Source organism: Morone saxatilis, unplaced genomic scaffold (genome assembly GCF_004916995.1).
Source record: "Morone saxatilis isolate NCDOM2014 unplaced genomic scaffold, NCSU_SB_2.0 Contig7, whole genome shotgun sequence".
Classification (NCBI taxonomy): domain Eukaryota; kingdom Metazoa; phylum Chordata; class Actinopteri; family Moronidae; genus Morone; species Morone saxatilis.
This window is the reverse complement of record NW_023340246.1, coordinates 11,094,401-11,108,728: the sequence shown is the minus strand read 5'-3', so window position 1 is coordinate 11,108,728 and position 14,328 is coordinate 11,094,401. Positions and strand designations below refer to the sequence as shown.

General features: G+C 39.9%; 1 protein-coding gene across 1 annotated transcript; it reads left to right on the top strand.

Moving 5' to 3' along the window:
* The first annotated feature begins 228 nt into the window (after positions 1-228).
* LOC118341077 (transforming growth factor beta-3 proprotein-like) lies at positions 229-12,076 on the top strand. Its single transcript, XM_035679253.1, has 7 exons — positions 229-1,016; positions 6,050-6,213; positions 7,698-7,827; positions 7,953-8,060; positions 8,549-8,714; positions 8,829-8,982; positions 10,153-12,076. Exons 1-7 carry the CDS (start codon positions 671-673, stop codon positions 10,309-10,311), a joined length of 1,227 nt encoding a protein of 408 aa, XP_035535146.1. The 5' UTR covers positions 229-670; the 3' UTR covers positions 10,312-12,076.
* Positions 12,077-14,328: the final 2,252 nt, after the last annotated feature.

The window sequence follows — 14,328 nt, the reverse complement described above, 5'->3', positions numbered from 1 at the left end:
TAAAAAAACCCTGAAAACTTTCCAACTGTCATATGATTGACGTGTTGATAAAATAAAACAGTTGGCTATTTTACATGTTTGTAATGTCACAGTTGATGCCTGGTGCGTCGCAGTGAGCCCTGTTATGATTCGGGCTCTCCCGGGTGCCTGCGGTCCCTCCTCCATCAAACGTCAGAAAACCAGTCGTATAAAAAACATGTGAGGCCATACAGACCGCTCAAAGTCGCATATACCTCGTTAACCTGACAGCCTGCGGTCTGCCTCCTCAGAGACAATAAAGAGGCACTAGATTTTAATGAGACAGAAAAGAGGAGAAATATGCCAAGCTGTGGGACCACTTAAATCCACCGGACTGAGCACAAGAATGCAAAAGAAAAGTTTGCTCCTACAGATATATTTGTGCCGGATAAATCTCATAAATGCGGAGCGTTTTCTGTTGTTCGGGACTTTGAATTGAGTAATGTCTCATGGGCGAACACAAACCTGGATTTCTGCTGATAGCAAAAAGGGACTGCCATCTTCATCACTAGCTCCCGAGGAAAGTTGAAAGAAACGACAGCAGGGCTTATCAGTTTGATTTGAAGGGCTAATTGACACTGACCTTGGCAGTCCTCGCCCGTGAATCTGCACATTTTAACTGACCCAAAGCGAACCAAATGCAGAGAGAAAGATGCATTTGGGTAAGGCTTTACTGTTCGTCCTCCTCCTCAACTGCGCGACTTTGAGCTCGTCTCTGTCAACTTGTGCCACCGTGGATATCGACCATGTGAAAAGGAAGAGGGTCGAGGCGATACGGGGCCAGATTTTGAGCAAACTCCGATTGACGAGTCCTCCACACTCCCTCGGACCGAATAAAATCCCTTATCAAATCCAAGCGTTGTATAACAGCACCAAGGAGCTACTGGAGGAGCTTAGAAGGGATCGGCAGCAAAGTTGCGGCCAGGACAACACAGAGACAGAGTACTATGCTAAAGAGATATACAAATTCAACATGGTCTATGGACCGCCAGAAAGCAGTAAGTATTACAACTCTTCGGACAGCTAAGTTTCTATCACTTTCTCCTTTCAGTGGGCCCGTAGTGCGCAATTACGCACCAAATGAGGAGCCCCCCGGTAAGACGCTCCAATCTCTAAACAACAGCTAGGTTCCTGTGTCACTGGTAAACATTAGCGGTATTTATAGCTTGTTACCCAGCACCTATTTTTATCCCCTAGTTTTTGATCAGCTGTACATTAAAGATCCCCCCCAGCTGGTTTAAGATAAAGAAATACTGTTTGAATAATTGTGCCTGATATGTTATTTTTCACCCAAAAAGTTAAATTACCACGTTAAAAAAAATTTCCCTCTTGTTAAAGGATCCTGAATTCTAGATATCTGCGCATAGTGAAACTGAAGGGTGTGCTTGCCCTGTGCTTGGAGGATGTGCTTTGTTACTGTAGTGCTCACCAACCTGTTTAAACCCTGCACCAGTGTTCCAGGAAAGTCACTCTCCTCCTACTCCTGACTCCACTCTTCCTCCCCTTGTTTTTTTTTTCCCCCCTCCATGGATCCTGTCCTTCTCCCCAGATGTTCCCACTTCCTTTCCAGTCAGGCCCAAATGAGAGGGACATCTGCCCAGGCGGATGGGGATGCCTTTAGGAGAAGGAGTAGGAAAAGTTAACAGAGGTGGACAGGGAAAAGTTAGATGATGGAAGGACCTCCCCGTTAGTCTGGATAGAAGGGATCCCTCTCTCCCCTGGAGTCTCACTGTACAGGAGGAGGAGTGGGGTCCTGTGAAACCTTCGCATACACTGACACATCACTACCACCCACCTCCACACTGAGCCGGAGCTTAAAGCGACCCCACTGCCCATCTTGGCAAGTGAATTACCCACACGGGTGGCCCAGGAGCATTAGATCATTTACTGCGCTGCTCAGGTTTAACTTAGCCAAATTGAGTGTGAAACTGAGCCGGCATTCATCCCCTTAAACCTGAATGATTCCACGATTCCACAAATAACAAGGTTTATTTGGGTTTGTGAAATATTTGTTAAAATGATCAGCAACAGGCCTGTTAGGCTCACATTATTTTTAGTCCGTGGGATTTGTGCTGAACCTCTACTACTCTAACTCACAACTATTTCCTCTATAGAATTAAAAGCTATGAACTGGAAGTGGAAAACCTGTGATGAGAGGGACATGTGTCAGCACTTGAGGGAGATTCATACAGCATGTGGTTCGACTGAGTCTGGATTACTGAGAAAGTAGAATAGGATAAATGCTGTGCGTGTGGAAGAGCCAAAGAGGGCCTCATGGTCTAAAGCAAAGCCAAGACCATTGCATCACAGCCCCTTTGAAATCAACAGGTGTTTCTCAAAAGACCTATTTTCCCTCAGCAATGTTCTGTTTTGAATCTCACAAAATGGTTTTGACAAAAACGCCAGGCAGTAGGTTCTTTGAGTTGGTGTGGTGGTTCCAGAGCCACAGCGCTTTAAATACAAAGATGTAAGACAGATTTACATACAAGTACCCTTTTTCTAACACTTGGGTGAAGATCACAGTTTATTTTACTGTAATCTTATGGTCTTCATGCCAGATTTAGATGTGATTAGCTAAAAAACCAGAAGGGGAAAATTACATAAAGTCACTATAATAGCATAAATGCTGACCTGACACACAAGTACCTGTATGTGTGTGTGACCTAGTCAACATCTCTACTTCAGATACTTAAAATGTCGACAAGCTCATGATATTCTCCATGTTTTTACTTTTCAATCCTAAAACTGTGGTATTGGCATGGCAGAGTGTTCAAGATTATGTCATACTTGTAAATATGCATTTTGTCAATACCCTCTATATCCACATGCATACACTGAGCCTGCTCACTGAGACTGGTTAATGTGATTTTCGTATGCTGGTGCAGTCAAGATGAACAATTTTATAGATTCGTTGTGCTAGACTCCTTCTTCTACTCTGGTGGGGAAGATTATTTTCTTCATTTAAATTACAATAAAGCGAAATAGCGTACCAGCAGATTGACTCAATATCTTGTTTAAGGATGGACCAATTATTGGCCTGCTCGATTATCGGATCCAATATTCCTAATTTTTCAAATTATTGTATTGTTTTTTCTGTCTGACTGCTGATAAAATAAATCCATTTAAAAATATGCTACTCTGGCCCTGATGCCACCACCTCTCTGTCTTTAGTCACCCCTCTGTAGTCTCGCCCAATGTCCCGTCCACAGCGCTGATCTGATTGGTAACACCTTAAAGTAAGAGATTAACAATTTTTGAAGTTATTTTTTAATATTAAAGATAAGTTTAAAATACTAAAATCGTTTTGTTTGGTCCAGTGTAAAACATTTAGGATCTACTGGCAGAAAGAGGATATAATATTCATAGGTATGTTTTCATTAGTGTATAATCACCTCAAAATAAGAATCGTTGTTTCCGTTCCCTTAGAATGACAAGATTTTATCTACATACATGTTGAACCGCCATGTTTATACAGTAGCCCAGAAGGTATAAACCTTTCCCGTCGAAACTCAAACCTTTTATGAATTTTACTTAAAATATTTTGGATCGAAAACTCACCTGATGACAGGTATATTTTTACAAACACATTTTGTCTTATGTTGCTTTCAGTCCTCTTGCAAACAACTTAAGCATCAAAGCAAATGACAAACGCGTCGTCCCACACAAATGATGTGCTTCATTTAATTTCCTCACTTTTTGTCTTAATCAGTTTAGTACTGTCTGAAAATGTACAGATGGTAACTAATCCAAAGCCTTTTTATCATATTTTTCAGAAGAGGTGTCAGATTTCTCTCCAACAGTTCCTCCAAATGAAACAATACGTAGTTTGTCCATTGCAACAACACATAGAAGCATAATTTGTTGCCCCATTCATCCACCAAACCTCCTCCTCTACTTGAACTTTGTCGCCCTACGATAGTGTCACATGACTTCCTCTTTTGCTCCCATCATAATTACTATGGTTATTACTTTAACGTATGTCATTTTGGGTCACTTGCTGACATGACGGATGTTGTCGATACACTCTGATTAGCATTTCTGCATCCAAAGCGGTCTTGGTAACAGTCCAGTGAGTCTTCTTTGTCACATACAACATGTTTCGACACTTACAGGCCTTTATCCTAGCCAGATGCTGGTTGGTTGATTTTGTTACCTTTGGAAAGAGCCAGTCTAGCTATTCCCCGTGCTCCCAGTCTTTGCTCTAAGCTGGTTGCTGTCTGTAGCTTTATATTTACTGCTCAGCTGTTCTCATCTTCTCTCTCTTACTCTCAGCAAGAAAGTGACGAACTATTCCTTTAAGATCAAGTAGAAATGGCAGACTGTGAGTGAAGCCAGTGTTACGAAGACACAGCCTTAGGGTGTTGTCCGTTGTGGTATAACAGGACCAGAAGTCTGGCTTATAAATTTTTGACTCTGAGCCAGGGACATCACTCTCTTTCCCTCGGTTAATGTGGGCAAACACACACTCACTTTTTGATGGTTTTTGAAGGTAAACTGTTGACCTTTGGTGGATCTGAGGCAGCTCTGTGAACCAACACAAATCCGTGACAGGTGCAAATGAAGCAGAAGACTGCTGGAAGACTGGCAAATTACTGCATTGAGAAGCTGGACTGCAAACATCGGAAAGATTTCCTTTTATAGCATGGTACGCATACAGAATCTGGCATATGTCAATGACTGAGGTTGGGTTGTGGAGAAGTCATCATGGTCAGAAAGGGGTTTGGGTCCAAAAAGTTGTCAGTGGGACTGAGGATAGCGAGGGTTTTGATACGCAGATACCAGGGAGGTGAAGTCATACTCAGCTCAATAATATTGCTATTTCAATTACAACATTTCTATTTCCACCAAATATAGACAAAATGTGTAAGAGAAACACTGAAGAATTTTGATAAGGCAAGGCAACCACACTAATCATTCACTGTGGGCTGATAAACTTTCTGCCAGCCATTAAGGAGTCAGTAAACACAAGATCATATTTTAGGTATGGATGGGTTTTAAGTCCTCTAGTGTGTAAAAGAAACATTTGCTGTAAATCCATGCCATTATATTCCTATTAAAGTATCGCATTATTTCAACACGTCTGAAGCAATACGATATGTCAAAAACAGAAAAAGTACCCATTGCATTGCCATCTAGAGTTTGAAATTATTATGTCTGCTGCCAACTCAGTTAACAAAAGTACTGTACCTCTTTGGAGCATGACTGAAATTACTCTGGCATCAAGTGGATAACAGTTTGATCCAAAGACTCACCCAACCTACACCTCCCTCACCAAGTCACTCAGCCAGAATATTATTATAGTATTTTTTAACTATCTGAAACTGTTTTAAATATCAGTTAATCCTTTTAAGTGTTTGTTTCAAGCAAAAATGACTAAAATTCACAGTTACAGCTACTCAATTATAAGGATTTGCTGCTTTCTTGTCTTATTCGATTAAAATTAGTATTTGTTGCTTCTGCAATTCATCAAATTTTCTTGAGGTTTAGGAAATTATTTTTTTGACATCATAAACGAAACGATCAGTCGATTTAAAAGAGAAAATAATTGTCAGACGAATCATTAACCATTATTAATCATACATTCACAGCTTTTGATGTCAACTGCAAACATGAATCAGATATAATTCCACAGCACAACAGCAAGCTTTGTTTTATGGTGGCAACACCTTGTTCCTAGTCGTTTAAATAACACAATAAATGATGGCTGAATTCCATTTAGCTGCTTCAGTTTCAGGGTCCTGGTATTGTGTATGCTGGCTCACTGTCACACTGTCATGGTTTACCGGGACTGTGGTTAAATGTAATGGACTATAAACCTGTGTTTTTCCTACTCAAAATGTCTGCTGGGAAACAGGCCTACCTTTGAATGTTTCAACTCTCATAAGAAGGAAGTCACAAATCAAGCTTTTGTGATTATGCTACCCAGAGGTGATGTCTGTGTTTAGACAAACACTACTATTGCATCATATCCTGATAAGAATGACTAAGCCTGTTCTCTCACAAAACTTTTATTTTATTCTCTCTGTTCCAGATGATCTGCTCTACTGCCCAAAAGGCATCACCTCCAAGGTTTTCCGCTTCAACGTCTCCGCCATGGAAAGGAATTCAACCAACCTCTTCAGAGCAGAGTTTCGAGCTCTGAGGATGCCAAATCAAAGCGCCAAGAGGAATGAACAGCGGATTGAGCTCTACCAGGTGCGTAAAGGTACCGTTTCCTTGTCCTTCTACCAAGATCAAAAAGGCAAAGCTTACAGTCAAGGCAGCACAGAGTTTTAAAAGTCTGTCTTTACTTAAATATAATCTTTGTTACTAGATAGTTCAGTTCTAGTCTGTCAAGAACGCATCTTACATAAGCTGGTTAGTTGTTCTCCACCACATGATTTCAAGCCCTAATTGACAAAGAGAGCCAACAATAATCAGATTGTGGTTGCAGGCGTGGGTGACAGCCAGACCAAAAGCCAAAAAGCTCAACAGGCCTGCAAAATGTTAGCAGAATCGGGACAGGGGTCCTGGCAGGCCAGGCAGAATATGGCCCTCATTTTGGTTATGTAGAGGTCTTTTACATTAAGTCCTCAAAACCATATGCAAAGTTTATTAAGCTGTAAAAAGGGGGCTCTGGTGTGCTGAGTGATGAAATGATCCACCTCCTATAAGTTGGAGTTAATGTCATCAGGTCCCTATTATTGCATAATGTCCTTTGCATTAAGGGTCCAATATAAAGATAATTATTTAAATAAAATAATAAAAAATACCACCATATGCAGACAATCAGGATCGATGTGCAGACAAACCCATGTCTCATTTTACCAACATTATGAACATTTTACTAAGGGGAATACAGGACAGAGTAATTCTTGATTTACTTACTACTTTTCATCCAAATTTGAATAATAATAGTGTATTGTTGTTTTACTCTGGACACAAGGCATGACCTGAAAGACAGGTCAGGAGTTATAGCTTAGCATTAGCGCTACCTTTATGCTATGTTAGGTGCTCCCACTGAACACACAGAACAACCACCAAGTTTCCTTTTAACCAAAAACACTTCACAATGTCACTAAATCAATATTATTATACTGTGAAAGAATAAAAAAACTAGGTGTAATGTCAAAGCGGTTGCACGCAGTGACAAAACCCACAGGGAATTAACATCTAACTCTGCACAACTTTCCACCAGGCACCTGTTTTCAGCAAGCAAGCTTTAATAATGTCTTTCTTACCGAGCCAAAAACAACATTCAGTACAGACAAGGCAAGCATCTAGCTAGCTGCTGAAGAAAGTAACAGCTAGCAAACTTAAGAGCCACATATTTCCACCAGGAGAGAAAAGCAGAGCTAAAATAAGAGTGAATATTGGACTTATATTAATTTGGTGGACACAAACATGACATGAATTTAAAGCTAGCATTTCTGCAGACTCTCTCGTTTTAGTCGCCTTATTGAATCTAATGTCCCTTTTATTCACTTTTTCAATCATCATGTAATTATCTTAGCTCATAACATAATTTATTACAAGTGATCAAAACTCTAATTAGATAATTACAACAAAGACATGAGTTTAACAAATTACATCTTCTTGTTCTTGTCCTGTCTGGTGTCCGCTCTATTCTACATGTTATTTTGTTAAAGCTGTTCCAGTATTGAGAGAAAACTGAGTGACCGCGTGTTATTGCTTTGCAGATTGTGAGGCCAAATGAACACATTAGGAAACAACGCTACATTGGAGCCAAGAACGTGCTGACCAAAGGTACTGAAGAGTGGGTCTCTTTCGATGTGACTGAAACAGTGCGGGAATGGCTGATGAACAGAGGTGAGACTGAGGTCACTGTAATTTGTTGAGTCTACAACGATAGCAGGAGATTTGCTGACTTGGGCTTCTTTTTTAAATAAATACTTCAATTGAAAACCCTCTTTTTCATAATTGTTTGCTATCAGGAACTAATCTGGGTTTGGAAATCAGTGTGCACTGTCCTTGCCACACCTTCAACCCAAATGGAGACATCATTGACAATGAGAACGAGGTGCTGGAGGTGAAATTTAAAGGTGGGCTTCAATGACATTTTGTCTTATAACTTATTGATGCCAGATGTTAGTTGTTCTTTTAATCTAATTTCTGCAAAAGTTAATGCTGTCTTGCCATCTTCTTTATTCATTTTTTAAAGTCTGCCTTAATTCTGGCAAATAATATCAGATAATTTGTGTATTTATCACTTTAGGTAGTTTGGTACAATGTGGTTTAATTGTAGTTAGTGCTGTCTTTATATTGAAGGTGAACCATTACCCGATTAAACTTTTGCCTCAAAGGACTAAGAATAGACATATATTTTATTTGTGCTTTTAGAAACAATTTGTCAGACAAAATCCTTTTTTTCTTATTTTTTCTTTTGCATTGTGTAAAAGAATTACAGGGATGGCAGGTTTATAGTCAATAATTTAGCAAATTGCATGCTCAGATTGAGGGCAATTACGAAAAAGGAAAAAAGCCACTAAATGGTTGGTTTAAGTGTACCTCGATCATGTCTATAATTAAGGCGTGGATGGAGATGAGGAGCACAAACGCCTGGATCTGGATCACCTGAACAAGAAAAAGGAACAGAACCTGCCTCACCTTATCCTCATGATGATCCCACCCCACCGCCTGGACACTCAGTCCACACGCCGACGCAAGAGAGCGCTGGACACAAACTACTGTTTCTCGTAAGTCATACCTACTTGTACATTTAGTCTTTGGGTCAGTTCATCAAATTCTTCAAATTTCATAATTGCCTGAATGTGAAAAGCTTACACTATTGTTGTGCATCTTCATCACAGAAACACGGAGGAGAGCTGCTGTGTTCGCCGGCTCCACATCGATTTCCGCCGTGACTTGGACTGGAAGTGGATCCATGAGCCCAGTGGTTATGATGCCAACTACTGCTCCGGGCCCTGCCCTTACCTGAGGAGCTCAGATACAACACACAGCTCGGTAAGAACAGAGATACAAAACAGGAGAGTTTGTGGGAAACTTTCCACATTGAAAAAAACAACAGCATAGTTTCATTTATTCTAGTGTTAAGTAGACATACAGTTCTAGTTCTATTTGCCCAGATTTTGAGATATCCACCTCTGAGACCTCTGCCTCCACCTAGAGGTCTTTACAGGACAAATACGTTAGACTCTATCTGAGACCCATGGAAAACCTGCCTGATCCTGACCGACATACAATAATCCAAAATGGACCCATAAATAATTAGACTTGATCCAAATTGCGATCGAGGAGCTAGATAGAGAGAGAACACTGACACTGGCAGAGAAAATTATGTGCCACCAACAAAAAATATTGTTATACTATACTGTTATGTTACTATATTTATGTAATTGTTTTACTTCCCTTCACATTCACACTGTCCTTCACACTTAGGATGCACCATGTGTTCAGAGCTGATAGTGAATCCGCCTGAATCCACCTGAATATTAAACATATTGACACACAAGAGCAACATGCCTTTCCATCAATAATGACCTGTTTGCTCTAGATAATAATAATGTCTAATAATCTTTGGAACTACGTTTTAATAGTCCCTATACAAACTGTTGATAGTGTTGAGTGTAAAGTTTATTCTTGACCTTGGTAAGAAGTAGGACTGTCATGGTTAAGGAATTTCCCGTGCTGTGATTTAGTGTGGCTCAACAGCAAAGTATGCGGTATTATCCCAATTGTTGTTGTTTTTGCAAATTATTTTGTAGGGGGTGCAGTGGGACAATGCTTTATAACAGTATCTGCTTGTCCTAATTACCTGCACTCTCCCTCCCTCCTCTTTATTATTGGGTTAATCGCAATAGCCTTAGTGACAGGGTTCATTTTTAACCTCTTTTAACTTTATGTTTTGGTTCCTGAGCCTGCAGGTGCACTGTATGTTTCAACACTGCTGTGTGTCCAAAAAAAACATTTAGACAAGCAGGCATTATTTTATAGACCTTCATGGCAGAAAATGTGGAAACAAAGCATATTCGATTATCATATAGATGAGTCTATCAGTCTCAGAGTTTAGCTATTACACTGATTTAAACTAGCCAAGATTCAGACACTGACTATAATACAACTGTATGTTTTATTGAAAGTAACTTTTGATCTCTTCTGTGTGCTTTTCAATAGCTGCTGAGCCTGTACAACACTCTGAATCCGGAGGCATCGGCCTCGCCCTGCTGTGTCCCTCAAGACCTGGAACCCCTCACTATACTCTACTACTCTGGACGAACCCCCAAAGTGGAGCAGCTCTCCAACATGATTGTCAAGTCTTGCAAGTGTAGCTGAGAAGACATGAACGAAGAGGTAGTATGGCAGGATTTTACTAGGTACTGACGAAACCCATGCTCGTTGACTTTTGGACTCTTAGCTGTGACAAATACTTAGACTGACCCTGTGGCCTCATGGCTTAGATCTGAACACCACTTTGGAGGTCATTTATTGTTAAGGGTGTAGATTTTCCTAAAAACTTGAGGTCATAATTTTTTTTTTTGTCTTGTTTTTTTTTTCTCCCTCTCCCCCTAGTCAGTTTTGGATGACAAGTAGTAATTTTCCTCTTAACAACTCACTCCAACCCAAACCAAACTTCATCTTGCAATCACAGTATGATTTTAAAGTATTTCTTTCTAGCTTTGTGAAGGTTGAGAGCACACTACTAAAGCTAGATTGCAGAGATCCCTGTACAAAACTATCTGTGACAAAAAGAAAAAATTGCCGGGAGCTGCTTTATGGACAATGAACGAAGGAGACTTACTTTGTAGCATATTTTCTGCAAAATATTCCACAAAGTCACAGTCTCTACATTGTCAGTAGAGCAACTTTCCTGTTTCTAGCCTTGGGGTGACATTGTTAATAGTCACAAATATAGGCTGTGCTCTCCTGAATGGTCAAAGAGTCCTTTTCAGGCTGGATTTTTACCTTGAACTTAATTTCCCTTCCCTTTAAATAGTGGACATTATCTTCAAACACAAAAGGAGAAAGGACAGACTTGCTGCTGTATCCAAAGCCATAGCTGTGGTCAGGGAAAAGGAGAGCTGAGAGAATGCCTGTTGGATTTGCAATGGAAAGTGAATGAACAAAGAAGTTGAGCCAAGCTTTTCTTTTTTGGCCAGCCAGCAGCAATGGCCTTTTTTTTGCGGTGCATCTATTAGAATGGATGATGAAGAAGAAGAAAAGGAAGAAGAAGGAGAAAAAGTGGGGACCTGTATGGAAGGGAAGAACTGTGATGGAAACTAGCCATGAGCACACTGCCATTCACTGGAAGTCCTTACCCCTAACAGGTTCAAATTATTTCTGGGACATCAAAGAATATACTGGAAAAGAACACGTGTTATGCAAGATGTTTTTATGAGATTTCTTTTACATTAATAGCAGATTTGGTCTGTTATGCAACTGTCATATAGTGATTGTTTCACTAACTGGGGCATAAATTGATGTGTATCTCAGTTGTCCATGGTGGAAGCACTTTTATTTGAAACTATGGCTACTGTTACATTTTCTTGTGATTTAGAAAGAATATGCAACTTCTTTGTCCATATGCAATTTAGTTTGACTTATTGTATTAAAAGGGGACTAAATCAGAGCACTTTTCTCCACCAATAACAGGAAATGTCATGTGATTTTAAAAATGCAGCTGTTTACTTCTTGTTTTTTTAAAGTCATACTCTCCTGTCAACTCACCTGTCACCCTTCACTCCAGCCAGCTGATAAGGAATCGCATGTGAAGTCAGAACTCCGGTGTTCCCAAAACACTGCAGTCTTTCATTCCCTCTGCTCGGTCTCTGTTTGTTTTGGTGCTCTTTTACAGTATGAAGCCCTAATGGAACAAAAAATAAAGAGGGAGGGGGGAAAAAAGTCATAACATGACGGTGGCTGGATGTACAGTTAGACCTCATTTTTCTCAGAGTAAGGAGAACGATTCTGAATCCCTGTACTGTTTGACATTCACCCGGTCAGAGTCATCTTGCCTTTAGATGACATTTAGGTGACGTTTTTGGCATTGTTTGATTGACTTATTGATTGTGGTTATTATTAAAAACACAACATGCAAAAATCTGTATGAGCCCTTTTTAAATCTTAAGAATCACTCCAGCAATTACAATGCATTTATTAAATAATCAAATGTAATAGATCTGTAAAAATATTTAACTCCAAAATAGGAAATAATGAATTTACCTACTGGTCTTGTCTGCCATGTTGAAATGCCATTTAAAATGCTATTTTCTCCAAATGTTTTGGTTCCATACGAACATACTTTTTCTTACTTGAATCTCACCAGTCCCACCTGTTTCCTGCAGGCGCAGTGCAGAGGCTTTTTTTCTAGCAGAGTAATAAATTCAACTTCTCTTTCTCAGGGATTGTTGCTTAACAGCTTTCCCAGGCAAAAAGCAATTACTCTTATTTTCAGAACATATTAATATGCAGCCATCTCTTTATTTTCTGATTTTTCATAAAATGGTCAGTATAAATCACACATAAACCTGAGAAACGTATTATACATTTGGTACCACCTTCTAGTTAGCTCCTCCAGCATGACACGTGCTTGGTCTTTTTAGCTCTTGAATTCATCAGGATGACAATAAAAAAGATCTGTAGAGCATCTGCAAGTATTATGTCTTAACTTATTAACATTTGCAACTAAATTTGTGGTTTATTAGAAGCCCTTGCAGTGTATCCATGAATTAACTACTAACATAAGAACCGCAAACTAATTTGGAAAATGAGGAATTCATGAAGCTTTATGATTTTATTAACATGTGTAACTGCAGAATTGATCGCATGTGTTAGATACATTAACAGTTGTTAATGAAAGAGAAAAAACACCCTTCTCTTAGCTCAATCTAATCCAAACGTTGTTCTTATAACTGGCTTATTATGGATCTATATAGCATTACTATATGTTTTATTAATAAAGCCATTATTTACTCATTATAAAGCCTTTATTAAGGGTGGCTTTTTAGAAACTGGTAGCATACATTTTTATGCCATCTTCTGCTACTGGGCTGGCAATCAGTCGCACAGATTTGGGGCTTGGTTGGGTTGAGCTAATATGGACTGACAAGTAGCCAGAGAGAATTCCCTTTCTCTGTGTGCCCGTTATTGTTCCCTGTCACAATCAATCAGAGATGAACCACGATGAAAAGACAAAGACCAGAGGGCACGACGAGGTCTAAAAGCAGGGGTCGGGGCTTTAATGGCTTTGCAGACAGCCCTGTACTAACAAACACACATTACTGGTAAAGAGCAGCCGTGCCCTATGCATGATTGACTTTTAACCTTCAGCAAAAACAAGCAAAAGTCATGTCACTTACGTAAACTGAAGTCCACCATTTGTCCCAAAGCTCTCAGAAGTTTAATATATCACATACACCAACTGCTCTGCAGCTACTGTATGTCACTTTTTACTTAAGTCAGAATATGCAACCAAACCTGGGTGGCTATTCACTGGGCGGACTCTTAAGTGAGAGTAAAATAAAATTGCTGATTCTTCCAGAGTATCTTTTCCCATGTCGGTGTAATGGAAGCAAGCTGAGGGGCTAAAGCAGTGGTGAGGCCTTTCCTAACAGAGGCAGTAGCTTGGCTTGGCTCTTTCTATTCATGCAAGTCATTTTGGCTCACGTAGCGGCCGGCTAGCCACATTGTTCAGCAAAGCACCACACAGACAGTGAAATGCTCACAGTGTGAGACATACGGTAAATCTCACGCTGGAGTGATGGGGAGTGATTGTCTTAAAGTTTAGTATTTGGTGCACCACCTAAATGGATCCAAAAAGAACCTCAGCAGGTAACTGTATGTCATCTTGCCTCTCTCATTTAATTGCATGCATCCTTTTAAAAATGATTGAATATTTAAAAAAAAAAAAAAAGGAGTAAATAGGTTAGGGTTAGGGTTGGATTCTGCTGAGCATGGACTTTTTATAGCTCAGCGTAGACTTTTTATAGGAGATGGACACTCAAGGATGGTTTGAAGATGCAGATAAGAACATTGTTTACTCCTTTCTGGGCGCAAGCTGACCACCTCAACCCCAAACCTGCAATAAACCTATTTCCAGCTCCCGGCTACTGGATGAGCAAGCCATAATCTGATTCGAGTTCAGGGTCCATTTCTGGGTTGGAGTCTGACTTTCTCAGAACTTGTGCTCTTCCACGACTTACCAATGATGAATTGCATGACACGTAAATGCACAGAGGTTTGGAAAACTCTGTCTGCTGTTATTCCCTGAGCAGATTAACAGATGTGGAGGGAGAAAAAAATTGAGAGGGGGAAGTGAGAGACAGAGACACAGAGGGAAAGTAAGTGTGTGTG